This window comes from Natator depressus, chromosome 17 (assembly GCF_965152275.1).
Source record: "Natator depressus isolate rNatDep1 chromosome 17, rNatDep2.hap1, whole genome shotgun sequence".
Taxonomy (NCBI): domain Eukaryota; kingdom Metazoa; phylum Chordata; order Testudines; family Cheloniidae; genus Natator; species Natator depressus.
In genome coordinates, this window is record NC_134250.1 from 10,599,126 (window position 1) to 10,621,053 (window position 21,928).

The 21,928-nt window shown below is 43.5% G+C and overlaps 1 protein-coding gene across 10 annotated transcripts in view; it reads left to right on the plus strand.

The window, feature by feature from the left end:
* The window catches only part of RAP1GAP2 (RAP1 GTPase activating protein 2), a 252,831-nt gene that overhangs the window by 112,828 nt on the left and 118,075 nt on the right, over nt 1–21,928 (plus strand). Inside the window, exon 1 of one of the 10 annotated variants that reach the window (XM_074974537.1) lies at nt 13,878–14,004. The exons of the other annotated variants lie outside the window; for them this stretch is intronic. Coding sequence (XP_074830638.1) covers nt 13,898–14,004 — 107 coding nt within the window. The 5' untranslated portion in view covers nt 13,878–13,897. Of the gene's footprint in view, nt 1–13,877; nt 14,005–21,928 lie in introns of those variants that run through there. 10 annotated transcript variants of the gene reach the window in all.

Genomic DNA, 21,928 nt, shown 5'->3' on the forward strand with positions numbered 1-21,928 from the left:
TGCTGATCGCAGCTCCCTGATCCAAAGCCCAGTTCTATGCTGATACTGTCCCTGGCACAATCTGGGTCAGCCTCGGGGTTGCTCTAAACTTTACTAGGTAGGTATGACCCAATAGGGCCACTGCATCAGCTGGGGAGTGCTGGAGTGCAGCAAAACTCTACCCACATCCCCTTTCTCCTGGCCACGTACCCTATACAGGGGGTATGAAGGGAAGGAAGAAGGGGTTTGGCATTTGAACTAGCTATGTCACCTCTTTACCTTGGGACTTTCCCGTACCAGGGCGACTGCCAACTGGCTGGATCCATCAGCATTTAGAGACTCTGTGCTACCAGCTGACTGGCACAAAGGGGCCGTATCATAGGAGAGAATCTCAGTGCAAGCCAAGTGTTAGATGAGTGCAGTGCTGAGGTGTGATTCCTTTTCCAGGGTAAAAAGCTGATTTTTTTAAACCGCTCAGGGCTCATTCTACTGCTTGTGGCTCCATCTTTTAAGAAAACCTGATCCAATTGGTTTAGAAGCTGTCCTTTGTTAGTAATCATCCTCATCCATTACATTAGCCTCACCTTGCCATGAAAATTGACCGGGGAGGGGGGAGCGGGAAAGCCAAGTAATACACTGAAAGAAGTATATTCTAATAGAAACCGTGGCTTCTAAACAAAGATATACGGTAAATCCAATAGCAGTGTTGTGCCCATTCTCATCCTCTGGTTATTCTTTCTTTGTGATTAATCAAAACATACTGCTGAGTCTCTTTTTAAGCCTCTCTAACCACACAATGGGTGCACACATTACAGCCCAGGTCATTATCTGTTCATCTATTCTGTCTGTTTCACAGCAATTAAGGATGGCTTATCTTAAGTATTTGTTGATCTTCAGACATGACTGGAACTCACACGCAGTCCTGTTCTGTTTTCAGCAGCAGTGGCAACCCACTGACTGAGCTTTGGCTTTGTTGCAAAACAAAAGGTCAGTTGTTGTTGTTCATAAAGATTTTTGTCCTTTTTGTAGCAACTTTGATCTCTCTCCCCATTTGTTTCCTAGGAAGCTCGGTAATGGTACCAAAGAGATTAGACCAATGGGTCTGATTCAGCCCTGGAACGTGAATCTAGTGCTTCGTAGCAAGTTTGAATATTGCCCAATGGCTTTGGGACAGGAACAGAGCTATTGAAACTGACCTCTGGTCTGCCTAGTTTATCCTCGTATTTCTATCTACCGAGTACACATCTGGCCCTCATTATCAGAGTGTATGAGTACCTCATAGTCATTACTGCCTACGTCCTCCTAACTTCCTGTGAGGTAGGGAACTATTGTTATCCCCTTTTTACTAGAAAGGAAACTGCAGCACAGAGAGACTAAGTGATTGCCCAAGGTCACACAGGGTATCTGTGGCAGAGTGAAGAACTGAACTCAGATCTCCCGAGTCCCACTTCAGGGCCTTAACCATAAAACCATCCTTTCTTGAATGGAGGCCTCTGCTAGATGCTTCGAAGGAAAGCATAGACCTCCTATCACTTGCAAGAAGGTTTGACAAACAATGTTGCTAAGTTTGGGCAAGAGTGAGGCTAGTTTTGAGTGAACCTGGGGCTCCTATCCCAGTCAAGAATAACTTGTGGGTTTTGCATGTATTCTTGATGCAAAGATTTCCCCTGGACTCAGGGTTTGTGAACGCAAACCAAAATGATGCACAAAACGTTCCCTTGAGCCCATGCAAACCAAAACACCGAGGTTGTCTCATCTTTATTTAGTGGGTCTCCTCTCCTGTCGAATGAAGGATGTTCAGAACCACCCAACTTGCTTTAGATGAACAGTTCTCCTCATTTTGCATACCTGGTCCCCTTTTTCTGTGTCTTGTCCCCCTTCCAGCTCAGCTGGGACCTTGCTGTGACCCTGGTTCCATTTAATAATATGATGAGAGCTTGATGACTGTGACTCCCTGACACCTGTTCACAAACCCCCTCCCTGGAGATTGCTATTCCATGATCTTAGACCTATCATATGAAAGTGCTCAATTGGATTGTTTGTCTCAAATTTGATTTTCAAAGCAATATTATAAAGTGATGAAATGTTAAGCTTTTTGGTGGCTTATGCCATTGGTCTTCCACAGTTTCACAGAGGAATAAAACCTGACATACTAAATTTGTGCACTTTATGGTCCACATGGAAGCAAATCATGGGCTAGTATGTCTTGAGCTGCAAGATTTCAGCCATAAAAATATTTGCTTTACAGTTTAACAGATTTACGCAGTGTAAAATTTACAGTCGCTCCTCTACATTTGATGTGTTTTTATAAACGACCTCATATTAAGAAAACAACTGAATCATGTTTTTATTTTTGTTAACCAGCAAATCTCTGGAGATGGGCATTTAAAACCATGTGGGACGAATTGTCAGTAATGACTTCTAAGCTTACTATTATTTATTATTTGCATTGGGTACCACCTAAGAGTGCCATTCATAAACCAGGACTTCATTGTGTTAGGTACTGTGCAAACACAGAACAAATCTTATTCCTGAATTGTTGTGCATGCATCATTTGTGGCATTTTTGTGCAAATAATGATTGCGCGTGTAGAACTGGGCAGTCAAACAAATATATGTGGGAAATATGACTATTGAATATGAATATTGGCAATATGAATATTTCCCTAAAACCTTCCCTCACTTTCATACAGCTCTGCAAACAAGCCAGTACATTTTAGGCTTGAAGTATGTGAATTAAATTCATATTCTAATCTAGATATGGGCACAGGTTAGCAGATCACAGTAAAACCTAGTCTCCCCAGAGTCTTCAACTTGACATGCTAGCTCATGGGAAAGCTACAAGGTGCTTTGTTTTCATTGGTTTTCACCCCGCGTTAGCTAACTTGAGGTAAACACGTCTTCTATTCTAGTAAAGATGCAATGTAGGAGAGTTAGGCACCCAATTCAAAGGGATGTGGGTTCTCATTCCCTTAAGCTCACTTGAAAAATTCCACTCCCCATGCATAAGTGTTTGGAGGATCAGGCACTATGTGAAACATGCAAGTCAGTCTGAGACTGCAGTATCGAAGGGCCTGGTTTTTCTGTTGCCTTGACCTTGTATAATTATTTCCACCTGTCTGAACACTGCTAGATCAGAATGTAAATAATTATATCCAGTGCAAACCCTGGAAAACCAGACCTATATTATTCTATACATTGTATGGCTTACATAGAAATAAATGAAAATCAGTCTTTGATGGGTGCTTCTGTAATACCAAGAATGAAGTTTTGATCTGACTTTGTCACAAAGTGGTATTTCTCAGTATCTCTTTCTTAGGAAAGAGCAGCACTAAAGAAAATGCCAGGCTCTGCATAAATGAGCTTGGCATACGAATGATATTTTTATAATGGCACATAATGGTCCAAACCTAAAACGAGTTCTCCTTAACCCCTCTTAATTAAAATAGTTTTTTAGTTGCAAAACTGTTTTCTCCGAAACATAAATGTCAGGGCAGTTTTAACAGATGTTTACTTTTCATGCAGCAATTGCAGCCACATTTCCTCAAAGGTCATTTAATCATTAAAAAGATAATATTGTAAAACAATACACAAGGCTGCGCTCTTATGGCAGATACATTTTAGTGCACAGACTGGCTCTGTTCGAGGGCTAAGGTTATGCCATTGTTTCTTTTTTGTGCCTCTATACATCTGTTGGTAAATGGGCTCTGGGCTAGTGGTCCCCACCCCCAGGCCATGCAAAGCATTGTCTCAAGCACTGTGTAGATCTCAATGTTCTTTACAAAGCAGGGAAGTATTTTGAGCCCCATTTTACAGATGGGGAAACTGAGGCACTGAGAAGCAAAGTGATTTGCTCAGGGTCACCCACCAGGATCTGGCAGAGCAGGGAATAGAAACTACCAGGTCTCCCAAGCCCCTGCTTATTGTGCTACCCACTGGATCATACTTCATACCATTTTATTGGATACAATCCTTGCTGGGGAATCTGGCCCAGCAGTGTTTTTTTTTCTAGCTTTTTAGTTTCAGAGATCTGAACTCAAACAAAAGGGAAAAGAGTCCGGTACGTTCAGTGAAGCCCCTAGTGGGTCACAGTACAAGAGCGCTGCAGAATCTGGCAAGATCTAGCACAGTTGGCGGACTCGGCAGTGGATCAGCCGCTTTGCTGCAGGTTGGAACTGACGTTCTTTAGCACAATGCAAATTTGGTCAGTGCTGGCATTGGGCTCGGACTTGTCATAGCTGAATGCATGGGGGCTGCTTTTCATACTATCTTTCTCGTGTATTCTTGGATGATATTAATACATCCTCCATGGATTCCAGTGAGCCATGATGCTTCAAAATCATTATACATTTGTGCTGGTTCCATTGACATTATATCAAGATTGAGACCTTCTTGCAGGCTTTGATTCAATGGCTATTGTCATCAGTGGGAGTCCTTTTCTCCTTTGGATCAGGCCTTCAAACAGATGAAGTTGTGTTCTCCTTTGCATTCATTGCCACATTTATCCTGCAGTCAACCCATGGCAAGGAAATCATTTTGCTCACTAGTAGAGTGACTATTAGTCAAGGACGAGGGAAAGGAAATGGGAAAATCCAGTTCATAAGGCACGTCATAAATATAAAGGGAAGGGTAACCACCTTTCTCTAGACAGTGCTACAAAATCCCTCCTGGCCAGAGGCAACATCCTGTTACCTGTAAAAGGTTAAGAAGCTCAGCTAACCTGGCTGGCACCTGACCCAAAGGACCAAAAAGGGGACAAGATACTTTCAAATCTTGTGGGGTGGGGGGGGGAGGCTTTTGTTGTGCTCTTTGTTTACATGGTTGTTCTCTCTTGGGACTGAGAGAGGCCAGACAGAAATCCAGCTTCTCCAACCCATCCTAATCCAAGTCTCCAATATTGCAACCAGTATAGGTAAGCCAGGCAAGGCGGATTAGTTTATCTTTTGTTTTATGTGAATTTTCCCTGTGTTAAGAAGGAGGTTTATTTCTGTTTTCTGTAACTTTAAGGTTTTGCCCAGAGGGGGATCCTCTGTGTTTTGAATCTGAATACCCTGTAAAGTATTTTCCATCCTGATTTTACAGAGATGATTTTTACCTTTCTTTTTATTAATAAAATCCTTCTTTTAAGAACCTGACTGATTTTTCCATTGTTCCAAGATCCAGGGGTTTGGGTCTTTGATGATTTTGTAACCAATTGGTTAGGATATTATTCTCAAGCCTCCCCAGGAAAGGGGGTGTAGGGCTTGGGGGGATATTTTGGAGGAAGACGTCTCCAAGTGGTCTCTTTCCCTGTTGTTTGTTTAAAACGCTTGGTGGTAGCAGCATACTGTTCAAGGACAAGGCAAAGTTTGTACCTTGGGGAAATTTTTAACCTAAGCTGGTAAGAATAAGCTTGGGGGTCTTTCATGCGGGTCCCCACATCTGTACCCTAGAGTTCAGAGTGGGGAAGGAACCCTGACAAGGCACAATGCTATATAAATGGAAGCACTCTTGACAATATTCCTCTGATCTTCCATTTCTCAAGATTAGTTAAGACTTTCTAATATTGTCAGGGTGGCTAAAGTAACACCGTCCCTTCCCTTCCAAACATTAGAATGCTGCCCAGAACGATTTCCTCTTGACCATCACCAGGCTGGAAATTCCTGATAGGCAAGCTTAAGCGTTGCTCAAAATGTTCTGTCTAACAGAGGTCTTGCATGTACATACTGTACCACTGTGGCATTAGCGAGTGATAATGCAATGTTAGGACTAGAGAGCTTGAAGGAAAGGCACAATTAAACTGTGCCTTGAACTCCTGCCAAAGGCTGAAATGTTTTTCATCCTTCATACAAGAGGGAGCCACTTTGGCATGGCAATGGAAATTCTAGGCACATATGTAAATCTATGACTTATAAACATTAGTAGATACCCTGCAGGTATAGCTGGGCAGGAAATGGTTTTGCCATTCTGTGATCATTTCTGAGAGTTTGAAAATTTTCCCCCTTGAACTGGGACAAAGTCAAAATCTTAAATATTCATGAACCGAAAACTGATTTAAACAAGGCTTTGGGTTCAATCAAAACATTTTGTTTTAATAATTTCGAAGTGTTTTGCTTTGATTTTTACCCTTTTCTCCTATTAGTGTAAGTTCTGAAACAAGTTGTTTTGAATGGGAAAACTAGATTTTTGGGGGGGGGGGGGTTGAAAATGTTGAAAAGTATTGTTGCAACATTTTCAAAATGTTTTTCATAATTTTTTTGTTGAGTCAGGAAATTTATTGAACACCATCCTGGTTCACAAACAGTTTTGGTTTTGATGAATTGGTATTTTTCGCCAAAAAAAAAAAAAGGTCAGAAAATTCCCAACTACAAGCAATAGCAGGATTGAAAAACCAATAGTGCAACATACAGCCAAAATGCTCCCTTTATTTTCTCCAATTTACAAGGGGAAGAAACATAGTTTACAATGCTTTGCTTTATAGTATGGCTCAGTCGGTACCACTTTCCAGAATACCAGGCTGGAAGGTTTATAGTTTCCCCATATAAAGACTTGGAACCAGATTTACAAAGGTATTGGGTAGGTGAGTTAGGCACTTAAGTGCCTAGTTGGATACACAAAAGCACCTATCTGCATCGTTAGGTGTCTAAATACCTTTGTAAATCTGGACCTTGGGCTCATGCTCTGTGCTAGGACCAAGATGCAGCCTCAAGAAAGGGCTGCTGCTCTGTGAGACGTGCTGTCCTTTGGCTATGTTTAAATAAATTCTCTTCTTATGCCCATGGTGGACGGGTAGGATAACCCTGCTGGCCAGCCAACATTAAATCACTCATAACACAGGTCCTAATATCTAAGGCTCTATGGCGAAAATTCCTCCTCCCTGCAGGGTCACAGCACCAAGGCCTATGCACCACTTATTTTGAGGGTTTAAGTGGCATTTAATTGGAGCATAAGGCCTTGATATGTTCTCCTGCACAGGGGAAGTTTCATGCCTATAGAAGTGGTTTTTATGGGGGAGAGGGTTAGTTTTAATTTTGGCACTGTGTGGAATGTTCTACTGAAGAAATGAGGGAGATTGTCCTTCATGGCAATGTGTCACATGGGATGCTGTAGCCAACAGCTCTTACTGCTTCCCTGGGAGGAAGTTACTACAGGAGATGGGGGTCGGGGGTGTATGGAATAATCTTTCAAGCAGAGAGGAACCCCATGCAGAAAGCTTCTGCAAGCGGAGTCTTCCCCCCCATGTTTCTGTCTGATATGCCCGATGCCAGAATGTGCATGTGGCTTGTATTTTAGAGCCATCTGCAGCCTGACACACATTCTCTTTTATGCACCTGCTTTTCTTTGTGAATCCAGTAGTCCATTTCACAGTCTATTTGTCAAGCAGAAATCATTGCTCGGTGTGCATGATGTGCCATTTCTTTGGGAAGATGACTCACAATGAGCATGAGATGAAAGAGTGTGCGTTATAGAGGAGCGCAATGAGCCTCTACTGGGAAGGAGAGCAGAAACAGAAAATGATGTGGATACTCCAGCAAAGGATAAGACTGCCTGCCCTCTGCTACTCATCCTCCAGGCTTTCATAACTTACTTTACCTAGCTTCCCTAGAGGGCTTTCATCAGACTGCAGCAAACAAAAAATAACCGCTCATCTTCCTGTGGTACATACCCATGTGCACAACCACAGCGGGGCTCTTGTGACCAAAATCCCCCCAGATAAAATGTTGTCTTTGTGTAGGAGCTATAATAGTGGACTCCCCAGCCTGGCCTTCCCAACAGTTACCTGCCTCGCATGCTTAATGCATCAGTTTCAGCTAAGGTAAAATGCTATTTATTGTGTGACAGAATAAATAAATGGCCATTCTGAAGAAATGAATCAAAGCCCCTGGGCCGTTGCCTTGCTGCGGTCCTGTGCACTTTCTGCTACAACCAGAGTCTGTGTTGACTCTCTGCTGGTTCTTTTCTCTGTTTAATGTTTTAGCCTCCGGCTAAGGACACAAGGACATATCCTCAAGATGTCTGCTCTTATATTTGCTGGCTTGGCCTCTGTTAAAACTAGCACTCCTTGTGATATGAATATGATCGCCTGCTGTATGAGAGTTGCCACTTATCCTGGCTGATGAAACTTCTACCTCTTCAAAACCCAAGAAGTGCTTGCATCTTCCAAATGAGATGTGTTGAACAGCCCACTGTTCAGACTGAAAGGGGCTTGAGGGGCTGGTTGGAGAGGATGCATTTCCTTCCATCCAGCAAAGATAATCTTTCCTCTTTGCATATGGCCAGATTTTTGCTGTCTGAGATGCTTTTTTGGCTCTAAAATACCCTGGCTCCTAAAGAAGAGCAAATATTTCTTGCCCTTGGCATCCCCACTAAATGGTGCATTGTTTAAAAATGTCCCCAGGAAGAGGGAAAACCCACTTACTCCCTTTCCCCTCCCTTGCTACAAACACTTTCACAGACCTAATGTCTGAGCTGCAACAGGAGAAACCATTGGACGAGAGGGTTGTTTCCCACCAAAGCAGTATTGTATTATTTTCTGTTATTTCTGTAGTGCCTTGAGTGGTTGTAGCCCAAATGAGATCAGGGTCCCTTGACTTTAGGTGCTGCACATGCACCTAGTAAGAGACAGACCCTGCTCCAAAGATCTTACCATCTAAATAGATAAAAGCAGTCAAAGAGTGGAAGTGTTGTTACACGCATTTTACACAGGGGCAACCGAGGCAGAGCTTGAGGGTATGTCCACCCTGCAATTGGAGCTATGTTCTCAGCACATACAGACATACCCTGAACTAGCGTTCGTCTGGCTAGCGTGGGTACCAATAGCAGTAAACCCACAGCAGCACGGGCTAGTCACCCTAAGTACAAGCCCAGCTGGGTATGTACTCAGGCACCTGGCCCGTGCTTTTGGTACCTGAGCTAGCTAGATTAAAGCTGGCTTGGGTATGGCTATACATGCTGCAATCACACCTCCGAAAGCTGCGAAGACATATGCTAAGTGACTTCCCCGAGGCATCACGGGGAGTCGGTGCCAGAGATGGAGGCTGAACCCAGATCTCCTGTGTTCTAGTCCAGTGCCTTCACCAGAAGCCCAGCCTTCCTCCAAAGTATCGTTCTAGCTGCATTTGATCATGTAAATTACAAATAGGCTGAAAATTAAGCCCAAAATAAATTGATTAGAGAAGAGACACGTTTGTCACATGTAGATGGAAAGGAAAATATTGGCTAAGTGTATCTACCTAAGTGAATCTCCGTTTCCAAACATGAGAGAAATGAACATCTTCAGAAATCAATACAAAGCCACTTCAGCATAAAACATGAGAAGATTGATACTTAACTTGTCTCTGTGAGTGCACGTGGGAGGGTGGGGGGAAAATTGGCTCCGGAGGGAGAGACTCAATGAAATTCAAAGCTGCTTGTTTAGAGAGAGCGGTAAAAGGCTTAAAATCCAACTCCTGTCCCTCACCCCGTGAAAACTAACGAGGTGCCAGAGAACTGATATAATTTGGCATGAGAATGGGCTCTAATTTTTTTTTTTTTTTGCGACTGCCTCTCAGAAATTCATCAGGCTCTGATGCTTCCTGTGAAAGGGAGCAGCCAGATATTTTCAGCAAGAACAAAGGGATTAGTTGGACCAACAAAAGCTTGATTAAAAGGCTTCAGAGTGGAAGCTAAGTGCTTTCTGCAGTAAATGATGATTAAGATGGCATCAGGGTTTATTATATTTTCCCCTCCTCACTTGCCCAAGTTTCACGAGCTGCCATGGTGTCATGTTGCATTGTGACGCCTGCTTTGAAGAAGTGTTAGTCGTTCCAGCTTGTAACAGGGCTGGTTTTTCAGCGGGGCGGGCGGGGTCTCTGTATTTTCCCTACCCCAATGTATGTGAATTTAAATGAATGTGTCCTCAGTAGCTATTTGAAGTCATCAGTTCTGAACGACCTTTGTCCCACTACTTCATCTTTGTAGCGCCTGATCCAAAACTTGTTGAAATTTTCTCATTGACTTCAATGGGTTTTGAATCAGTCCCTTTAGACCATGATCTTGCAGAGACTTTTACACACGTGTTTAACATTGACTTCAGTGGGACTGCACACAGGCATACAATTACACTCAGGCATAAATCTTTGAGGTGGTAAACACCATTACAAGGCTAGTTTGTTCTAGGGTTAAAATAAGTTCAGGGCACTGATGAACACATCTCCTTTATAGAGTTAGCTGTCTGACTAAACAGAGGCTGAGGGACAGGAATTCATTATAACAAAGATAAATTGTATGTTCTTTTTGGGGATGCTCTGTGGAAATAAAAATGTGGTCATGTAACTGAAGACTAACAAAATGTGTATATGCGAAAGGGCAGAGTTAAGGTTAAACAGGCAACCTTAAGCATGGTACTTTTGGATGAGGATGATTTTTGGATAACTAAATATGGGAGAGCTGCAGACACAATAAGGAGCATATCAGGGCAATAAATATTTGTGGTGTGTATGTATAAGGATGGGGCGTATCTGTTTCCTTCCATGCCCTCCTCCTATGGTTGCACTCATAATATCCATGTGACTTTTATAAAATTGTGCAAAATAGATGTCCCACACTAGAGGTGACTGCTGTTCCATTGTGCTGGAATGAATTTCTGCTCATAACGGAGTGGCCCTAACCAGAGAAGCAGCAGTATCGTAAGCCATAGTGTTTGGGGACCATGACTAGAGTATTGACGTGTATGTTCCTATGGGTGGCTAGAGGTTGTAGACATAAAGCATGATCTTCTTCACTGAATACAATCCACCCACAGTGGAATTGCCAACTCCGTTTTACACAGCACTGGGAGATGGAGTCAAAGTAGTGGTCTGAAGAGTGTTGGAGGAAAATAGATGGTGGTGAAGCCAGTTCAGGGGAGCAAGAGGCGCGTACTCCACTGCTTTAAACGTTCTCGGCCTGTGCGAAAAACTGAGTGCACAAGCTAAAATTGTGTAGAGGTGGCCAGGTGCATCCATCGCTTAATCAGAAGCTCAATCTGGGCTCAGTGAATCTGACAGTGTAGCAAGGGTCACATGTTCACATGGATGAGCTGTCCTTGAACGGCTGCTGAGATAGGTTTAAAAAAAGCCTACTTTTCTGCATCAGATTTTGTGTGTTCCTTTTTGAAGCCTATTTGATCCTGAGCAAACATATTTCTTGTGGACTTTGCCAGGAAAAACCCTCTGGTCTGTTAATGATTGACTCCCCCTCTTAGGGGGTTCCTAGGTAGCTTAGGATCATATTTCAGCCTCATGTCCCTGTCAAGACTCTGGTGTCACAGGGCAATTATTAGAGTTTACTGCTGGCTTCCCCCTGTTTATTCCTCTATTCTGGGGTAAGCGTTGTTTCTGAAGATCTGAGGATTGGAAGGAAGTGTCCTTGTCTTTTCACTGAAAACTCCAATATGAGCCTTTGTCCTATTTTGCTAGGGTGCACACGTTCCTCAGCACTTGGGGATGTGAAGGCAACTGGCTTCAAGAGGCCCATAGCATGGGGTCTACTGGGTTGATGCATTTGCACCACCAATTTCCCAAACTGCTCTGATGATCTAGTTGCTGGTGGAGACTGACTCTTTGTGGCAAAATAACACAGAAAGAACTCATTTGTTGACTGATATAGGCATAAATTTGTCCATCCTCCCACATATCCCCTTAGTAAAGAAAAGAGACTCTCCAGTGCCCATTCCTGACCTCCAAATTCAAACAGAGATATCACTGCTCAAACTCTGTCTGGCAGTCTATGCATGGCTTTGGGATTTGGGAATTCTTTAGGGGAAGAACACCAGTGTAGGCAGCCATTGTACTTGCCCATAAGAACCTGGGGAAATAAGACAAGCTCTTAGTGTCCAATGAGAGCATACACTTCAGCTCTGATTCCCTATTATTAACAAAGTGTTCCTACTCTTCGTGCATTAAGACTAGACTGGATAAAGACTTAGAAAGTATACCATAGGGAACAGTTCGACACCACAGGGATTAGTTTTACACCGTCAGGGCAGGGGTGGATTAGATGATCTAATAGGGGTTATTATAACTAAGATACTGTCTCTAAAGGAAAAGAGATACAGAACTATTGCTGTCTTTGGCCAGATGCTTATATTTTAGTCTTTCAGGAGGTTAGAATTTTTGCCTGCCTGCTATCTTACGGTACATGCCTTAAACTAAAGGACTGGGTTTTAGTTCCTCTTGCAATTAACGCGTTCCAAGTGATTTAACTGGTCCTGTGTTTATTTCTAATGAGAGAATTAAACCAGCACGAATGGTAAGTGATATGGGAGGATGGAAGTGGTAGGGAGGGAGGAGGGAAGAGACCTGCTTGTTTTATCTCCATGGTAACATACTTTGAAAGGGAAAGGTGTTGAGGCTGATGCTCTGGGGTAGATCATTTACAGTCTACTTAATAAAAAAGCTGCAGCAAGGAATATAACATGGACTGTATGTAGAAGACTAGTGGGGCTATGTTTTCCAGCACCTGTTAACAGATATGGTTCAGTACACTTCTAGACAAAGCAGAAAATTTATTCATGTGGCATATTTTAAACACAACACAATGAGCTAGATTCTGGCATTATGCCAACTTAATTCAGCTGAGGGTCTGTCCCAGTACATAAAAGATTTAATGTCTTGAAAATACACTTTGTAATGTAAAAAAACCCAATTCTTCCTTTTCAGTTTTAAGGATGCTGTAATTAAGTTGACCATATTGAGGTTCTTATACAATCTGAATTTTACCCTTAACTGTACAAGGTATTTTCAAAAACCTTCAGTGTGTGAATCATGGAGTTATTTTAGTTGCAACATTAGATCCCAACCATTAAAAATAAAATCCTTGTGCATTTTAATGTTCTTAAAATTCATCTAATACCCAGCAGCAATCAGGAAATGACATTCAGGGTGGGGGGGGGGAGGAGAGAGATCCTTTACATTTAGTCTAAAAGCCATTGGTTAAAGCTGGTGCAGTGAATTGACAACCACTGTGTCAATAGATCCAAAACCCCATGGAAACTTAGTTTTGTTTAGACTGTAGATTTGGGTTTTGTTTTCTAGTAAAAAAATGACCAAAAAATGGTAATTAATTACACCCACCTTTTAGTAATCTTTGTTTCCCCAGCATAAAATCAATGATGCTTTGAATGCCCTCTGCCTTCATAAAACACACAGTGTACACTCTCTCTCTCTCACACACACACACACACACACACACACACACACACAGTGTACACTCTCTCTCACACACACACACACACACACACACACACACACACACACACACACACACACAAATCCTCTTTGTTCAGAAAAATTGTAACAAGCAATAGCAGAGGAGAAAACCTGAAAGCTTTCCTCTGTGTGTGGGTCCCAGCTCCACGCAGTTCCATTCAGTTTGCTTGCAGGTATCATCCAGCAAATTACAGGGCTTGATGAAAATGCTCAGTATGTTACTTCTGCATCTGCTTTGGTTTAATGCTCACTCTAAAACGTCGAAGAGAAGCCCCAACTTCGGTTCTTTCGGGGATATGGGTGGGGGGTGGATTGTGGTTGACGGCTGAACGCAGGCATGACAGATAGTCAAGAGCCGATGACCACATCTGAGGCTGGTACAGTTTTAAGTGATTTAATTGACTTGGAAATGCCACCCTTCTGTGTGCTGGCAGCTTAGCAACCCGGAGCAGAAGAGCAGCAGCAGAATCAGAGGCTGTAGTCAGCTAGGAAGGGGAGGCAGGTGACTTGAAGGTCGCTAGAGTAAGAGAAATCACCTGATTCAGGCAAGAGCTTTACCTATGAGGCAGGAGTAACAAGGCAGAGGGGAGAGGGAGAGGGAGAGAAGTGTGCGTGCTAGTGAGGGGAGGGAGGTTTGCACTTTTTAAAGCAGGTCTCTTGCCAAGGGTTGGGGATATTGGCAGCAGAGCCTGTGGAAGTGTCACCTTAACTATGTCACAACCGGCTGACAGGATGCATTCTAAAAGGGCAGGGATCCGAGCAGCTGTTGTCCTTATAGGGTTGTTGCACAAATCCAGAAAGCAAAATAAAGAAAAAAGGTAAAGCACGAGTTTATTCAGTCTTTTCTCTCTTGATTCAAGAAAAAGAACAGTCATTGCCACTACGGTATTGAAACGTTAGCTGAAATCTGGGGAAGGAGGGGGAATTGTGGAGCCCGCAGTCTGTCTATATTGTATCCATGATTGTATTTCATAGATCATATTCTTATGGGAATGTATATTTGTATGTGCTGATAATACTATTCCAAAGCAAAACAATAGACATGGTGGTAACACCTATGTGCTCAAAACCCTTTCCTAACGGTTAAAGATTTATGTGTGTGTATATTTAGAGAAAGAGAGAGAGAGAGATGAGACTGCTTCTGCCCCTCTAAGTTTACCTATTGACCCTAAACATTTTTTTTGCGGTATAAAGCCAGGACAGACTCTTTTCTTCCCGGGATTGCAGTGTTTTGTAGAACTGATTTGACTCAGATTAACGGCTTTGTCTCTTTCCTGAAAAACAGTTGGCAGATGATTTTCAGATTCGTTGACTAAGCTGTGGACTGTACTTTGTGTTCAACTTTGTGGTTTGGGGAAACAGTGTGTTTTGAATGGTGTGTTAGCTGTCATCTGATAGATACAGTTGCTGACTTTTTGGGATGTTAATGGGAGTTTCTATTTTCTTCAAAGGTTTACAATGATTTGATTTACTTATGTCTTTATTCAGAGAGCTCTGTCTCCTTATGCAGTTTGTTCTGGCAACTTTCTTGTTAAAATAATATGTGCACCTAAATTTATGCAGTGTATATAATTTTTAGTCTAAAGTGGAGAGCAGACAATTATCACTTCAATTTAGTAATCTTCATAGCGGTATTTAAACTTTTTTAAAAAATTTTCATATAGAAAAATATAGGAAGGCAGAATGGAATCACTCAAAACTACATTTAAAAAAAATGATAATCTGACAAATCCACAAAAGCAGAGCAATCCAGAGATAAGGCTGGGCTCACCCCAACGTCCCTAAATTTTGTGGCACCTGCTCTGAGTAACATTTCACTTTGGACATTCCTGCAATGTGGTGCCTCAGAGACAATAGACAGCAGGTTGACTTAGGGACAGAGTTTTGCTTTTGTGGATTTTAAGGCAGACCCTATGTATTGCTGAAATGTTTTTTTTCCCCCATTCCTGGAGGTGTCGCTGGTTATACCATTAAAAACAATAGTTAAGACATATGTGCCTTGGTGTTCTTGGGGCCTCTACCTGATCTGGAAATTACCAAATTGTGCTCACACTTGACCTGAGTCATCTTATTGCCATGGTGCTTTTTTTTCTTCACTGTAACCCCTCCCTCCTGTTTTAGCATCTGCACTCATCACATCTAAAACTGGGGCTCACAGCTGCATTCTGTGCCGCTGGGCAGAGTAAGAAAGTCTGGAGGAGTTCTCCCCGTAGTCAGTGCTTGCAGGGTTGGGATCACAGATTGTAACCTTTTTAGAGCATTCTTTTCTCTTTGAGACTCCCTGCATGCTTTTTGGCACTGTAACAATAGCAATGGGCTCCTACAGAACCTTATGGAATAGTCCTATAGAATTAAATAGAGAGCAATCCACTTTCTGCAGGTGGGTTTCTTAAAACCATCCTATGGAATGTAATAGAGGGTTCTATCCCGGCTGTGGTCTGGTTAAAAAACAGCTTCTAAAAATATCTCATTCTCCAGTAAATCCTGTAGGGTTTGAGGGTTACTGTTTACAACTCGATGACATTCCTATACAACTCTTTCCTTTTAATCCTGATTAAATTCTAAAGGATGTTTCCATAAGGGGAATCACATAAAGGTTGCTGAGTGTCTCCCGTAGCACCCCATTGGGGTAAAGGTGATCTTTACTCTTGTACAGTACCAAGCAATTAGCAAATAATAGTAGTCTCTTGGCCATTTAGGGCCAGATTTTCAGAAGAGTTCAGTATGTTGAGTACTACTCCTTGTGCATGGGAGGAGCTCCCCGGAAACATCTCCAAAGCCACCTCAGTGTCCCCTTTCAAATCCCTCTGTCATGATTCAAAAAAATTGACCATGGCTAGGCAGCCATGCCGACTAGTATTGTCCCACTGTCATCTTGCACTCTCCCCACCTGTTTGTGTATAATCTTATGCTTGGACTGTAAGCTCTTTTGGGCAGGGATTGTCTCAGCCAGGGGTCTGGGGACTCCTGGGGAGCCATGAGCAGGTTTCAGAGGGTCCGTCAAAACAAACCAGAGAGCAGGGCTGGCGTTAGACTCCCTGGGGCAAAGGGCAAAAAGCCAAAGCCTGAGCCCAGCCATCCAGGGCTGAAAGCCGAAGCCTGAGCAACTTAGCTTTGCAGGGTCCCCTGTGGTGTGGGGCCCTGGGCAATTGCCCTGCTTGCTACCCTCTAACACCAACCCTGGCTTTTAATCTAATGGAGATGCAGAAAAGCAGTTGTGGCTCTGATTGAGCTAGTACGCTACAAATAGAGGCTGGCCAGCTGAATACACACGTAGGGTCCAGGGCAGGGATGTACTTGGGGTAGATAGTCCGTCCCGCTGTCTTTGCCACAGCGGCTGCACGGCGAGCTCAATCAAACCTAGCGCACGTGTGTCTGGCTGAGCTGGAAATTACCCCTCCCACTCGAGTGTAGATGTCAGCTTTGTTCTATGGCCACGTGGTACCCTGGCCTTTACGGGCTACTGTAATGCAAATAAATAATAAGTGTTTAAATAGGAGCTGCTGGGTGCTGAGCTCTTTTCAAAATCCAACCCTTTACTGTTTTTTAAAAAATGCGGTAAACAGTCTTAATCCTTACATGGACTCAGAGACTGCACAGTTCAGTGTAAGTGAATTAAGCACAATGGGGCTACCTAAGGGCCCGGTCCAGCTCCCACTGAAATCGGTAAAGGCTCCCATTGAATTTAATGGGAGCTGGATCAGGCACAAGTGAATAAAGTCATTCACCTGCATAAGTATTTGCAGAATCAGGCCTTCAGCATGTTTTGATTGATCATTAAGTTGATTTTTTTTTTGATGGGGTGGTTACAAGAAGTGAAGCTGCAACCCACTGGGAAACTGGTGAATGACAAGAGAGTATATGCTTGAGCAGGTGTTGAGTGATGTCAAATGGCCTGTTCTCAAACTGTTGATACTGAAACCCCACTCTGAAATCAATGAGAATTTTGTCTACAGCATCAGGCCCAAAATGTCCCAGGAAAAAGATGGGAACTGAGCACTCTGAGAAATCTGGCTTCAGCTGTGGGTTTTGGGCACTTGAAAATGTGGCTCTCAGCTCTTCTGAAAATCTGGTCCATAAAAGGCATGCCTGCTTTTATAGTACCATGTCTAGCACAAACTCTTGCCTAGTTTAGCCCTCACCGAGTGTTTACTGAGGCTAACGGGAGTCTCAAGGGAAGAACAAGATCCCCCATGGCTGCTTTTTTATCTGCTATGGTTTGGTTTCTTGAGAGGGACTGCAAGTATTTTGGTGTACGTGCTCTAGCTGCACTGTTTAAACGTATGTAAGTTTCCAGTGCCATACAGTTGTGGTGTTAAAGCGAAGGTATTTTTTTAAACGTTCAGTCTTTGTTCTGCATTTGCCATTGAATTTCACTCCACATGAGCCGTATGCAAGTACGTCAGGTTTGGTAGCAGATACTGACTCCCTGGTGACCTGTGTCGCTGTACTTATTAGCAACCCACCAAAGTATAGTGCTGCAAATTGACTTCACTGAGCCTTCTTGCCGTAAGCCAGGTTTATGCTGACTTTGTTCCCACTGCCTTCCTTCCTGAAACAATCAATCCATCAGTCAATCCACACCAGTCCTGTTCATTTGGAAACCATCCTGGATGTCACTGTTGATCCTAAGTAAATGGCAAGTAAAGTGTAGTAACAACTCGCACATTTACTTACTATTCCTCTTTGTGAATCCAAAACTCCTCCTGCCTCTGCTCAGTGCCCCAGAATCCAGCGTTGTGCCCTAGATTTTCTTTTTTACTAGGAAACTGGAAACGAGGCACACATTTTAGTGAGGGTAATTAACCACTGAAATAGTTTAGCAGTGGAGGTGGCCAGTGCTCAATTCGTAATGAAAGAGGTGCCGGGGCTCAACTGATTAAGTGCAGGGGCTCAAACAATTTTTTTTTTTAGTTTCATAACTGATGCAGCAAGCCCAGAGGTGCTGGGGCTACGAACTGCCAAGCCTAGGGGTGCCCCCGGGGCTCAGCCCTGGCAAGTCCTGGCACAAATTAAGCACTGGATGTGGTAGATTTTCTGTCAACTCCCCTTCTTCTATCTAGTCTATCTCTTACGTGTGTGGGGTCGGCTCTTCAAGCCCAGTGTGTCTTGAAGGAGTTTCTCAGAAACTCCGCAGCTAATCAAATAATTGTGTATGACATCCATCCACTTAGTTTTGGGTCTTCCAACCTTTCTTTTACCCTCCACTGACTCTCTGTTACCCTAAGTCTTTAAATCAAGACTGGTCTTTAAATCAAGTCTTTAAGTCAAGACTTTAAATCAATCCATTAACTTCAGTGGGGCCAGGGCCATCTTGGGTGTCTTTCTGAAAGATGCTTTATTTCATGTTGGCTCAATGCGGGGGTGACTGGCTGAGGATCCATGGCCTATGTTATGCAAAGGTTCAGATTAGATCAGTGGTTTTCAGCCAGGGGTACGCATAGCCCTGGGGATACACAGAGATCTTCCAGGGGGTACATCAATTCATGTAGATACTTGCCTAGGTTTACAACAGGCTACATGAAAAAGCACTAATGAAATCAGTACAAACTAAAATTTCATACAGCCAATGACTTGTTTGTGGTGCTCTATATACTATACTCTGAAATGTAAGTACAATATTTATATTCCAATGGATTTATTTTATAATTATGTGGTCAAAATGAGAAAGTCAGCAATTGTTCAGTAATAGCACGCTGTACCACTTTTGTATTTTTATGTCTCATTTTGTAAACAAGTAGTTTTTAAATAAGGTGAAACTTGGGGGTACACAAGACAAATCAGGCTCCTGAAAGGGGTACAGTACTCTGGAAAGATTGAGAACCACTGGACTAGATGATCATAATGATCCCTTTCGGCCACACTGTCCATTATTCTGTGAATGCTTCATCTTAACAATTATGAAAGTTTGATTTTTTTTTACTGTTCTAATATTAGATTATAAAACAAGAACTGTCAATAATAAGAATCTATTCCCACCATTAGCCACATGTTAAGACTGCAAGCCGTCCTTAGTTTGTTAAGGATTTACTACTTAGAGCACTCTGTGTGTGTGTGTGTGTTTGTGTGTGTAAATACAGGGGTACTAGAACAGTTTTTATAGTGGGGGTACTGAGAGCCACTGAACCAAACTGTAAACCCTGTGTATGATGGAAACCACTTCAAGCCAGGGGGTGTGGCTGCACCCCTAGTTCCAGTACCTATGTGTGTGTGTATATATATGAAGGAAAAAGTTAGCTACTTTCAAGTTACCTTTGGCGTAATATCTGGTTCTGTGTGATCCATTCAGTGACCGATAAAAACAACAGTACCTGCAATAATGCATGTTCGAATGCAGGGCTCTGTGAACTGTATTGAACAATGTTTATCCTCTGTACAGAGAAGTAATTAAAGCTAAACTCATTTGCAGTTAAAAGTCACCTTGCTCCTCATTGTGCTTTGGTTCTTCCTTTTGTGAATTATACCTTGGAGAAAGCTTTGTATAGACGGATTTAAACTGGTAATTTGCAGATGCAGCATTCCTTCCAAGAAAGACTAGACCAAAAGATGCCATTCTGTGTCTTTGCTGACTCATGCTTCAGTACGTGCAAGTTACTTTAAGATAGGGCAAAATCCTGAGCCCAGTGCATAGCCGGAGTAGCTGAACTGCACAAACAATGGAAGGAATTGCCCAACAGAGGGGAGCTGCTCTGCAGCCACTTAGATCCTCTGCATTGCACTAGCACAGGGGTGGGCAAACTACGGCCCGTGGCCACATCCGGCCCTCCAGTTGGTTTAATCCAGCCCTCGAGCTCCTGCTGTGGAGCGGGGTCTGCGGCTTGCCCTGCTCCCATGTTCCATCCTTGGAGTGGGGTTGGAGGCCGCTCCGTGCGTGTGTGGAGGCTCCCACAAGCAGCAGCATGTCCTCCCTCCAGGCTCCTATGTTTAGGAGCAGCCAGGGGGCTGCGCGCACTGCCTCCACCCCAAGCACCGCCCCCGCAGCTCCCATTGGCTGGGAACTGCAGCTAATGGGAGCTGCAGGGACAGCGCCTGCGGATGGGGCAGCACGCAGAGCCACCTGGCCACACACCTGCGTAGGAGCTGGAGAGGGGACATGCCGCTGCTTCCAGGAAGTGCTTCAGGTAAGTGCCGCCCAGAGCCTGCCCCCCTGACCCCCTCCTGTGCCCCAACCCCCAGTATGGAGCCCCCTCCCACATCCTGAACTTCTCATTTCTGGACCCACCTCAGGGCCTGCACCCCCAGCCGGAGCCCTCCTACCCCATGCTCCAGCCCTCTGCCCCAGCTCTGATCCCCCTCCTGCCCTCTGAACCCCTTGGTCCCAGCCTGAAGCACCCTGCTACACCCAAATCCCTCATCCCCAGCCCCACCCCAGAGCCCACACCCCCAGCCAGAGCCCTCACCCCCTCCTGTACCCCAACCCCAATTTTGTGAGCATTCATGGTCCACCATACAATTTCCATACCCAGATGTGGCCCTCGGGCCAAAAAGTTTGCCCACCCCTGGACTAGCAACTCTGGCTCTTGAGCACAACTTGTGTGGAATCATAGGACTGGAAGGGACCTTGAGAGGTCATCTAGTTCAGTCCCCTGCACTCATGGCATGACAAAGTATTATCTAGACCATCCCTGACAGGTATTGGAAGAAAAGAGCAGTGGTTCTAGTGATAGTGGCTGAAATCCTAGCCCTGTTGAAGTCAATGGGGCTAGGATTTCACCTTGTGTCACTCCTCCATCCCTGCCAATGTGAATCTTTCTTCCCCAAACCAGTTCCAAGGAAGCACTTGATGCTGCGAGTAATTCCATTGGTTTCAGCAGGGGCTATTCCTGAAGCAAGATTCTGCTCAGTGTGGGTAATAGTGGTAGCACTGGGATGATAGTATCATAAGAGACGCTTTTGGTTCACACTGTCCAAAAAGAACCTGTGTGGTGCAGGGAGAATCCCCAAAGCATCGGTTTCAGTCAGATGCTTATTCAAAGTTTGGCCTATATCAGGAATTCAAGCCTTCAAGGGTACCCTTAGCTTCTCTTGAGGTTCACTGTATGACAAAGGCTACCCAATTCCACCTCCTCTTCCAGACACAGTGTATGTTCTATATGCATCTCTTCATGACGAGTGAGTACTCAGGTCCTCATCCAGACTAATCCTTTTCAAGTCAAACAGAGGGTGGTCTCAGGTGCTCGAGATTAGGGTTTTATGGAAGACCTACAGGCAAAATCACTTATGGAGAATTTCTGCCCTCTGCTTCTATTTTGTTCTAGTCTATCCTAGATCTTATACCCATCCCCAATCTAGGTGCTTATATATGTGGTTTGTTTATTCCAATTCCAACCAATTGACAAAAGTTCTGAATGTGCATGACTGCATAATTTGGGCGTTAGGGTTCAAAACTTTCCAAGCTGACCTGGTAAAAATGTTTCAAATTGTTGAATTTTCAGCAAAAATGTTTTCACTATAACTTTTTGATCAACTAGCTTATAGACAGGGCAATTTGCTTTTGAAATGTTAAGTTTTTTTCTGAAATTTTGATTATTTTTTTATTTTGACTTTTTTCCCCTTGTATTTTTTGACTAGCTCTATTCAGAAGATACAGGAACCAGAACCGAGAATTGTTTTGCTATAATGAGGGTTTAAAAGCATATAGGTAGGACCATTCTGCAAATACTCATTGGAAGGAGTCAAGAAACCTTAGAATCACCTGTTTTCTGGGGGATTTCCTACCCAGTGGGTGCAATTCCATTGAAT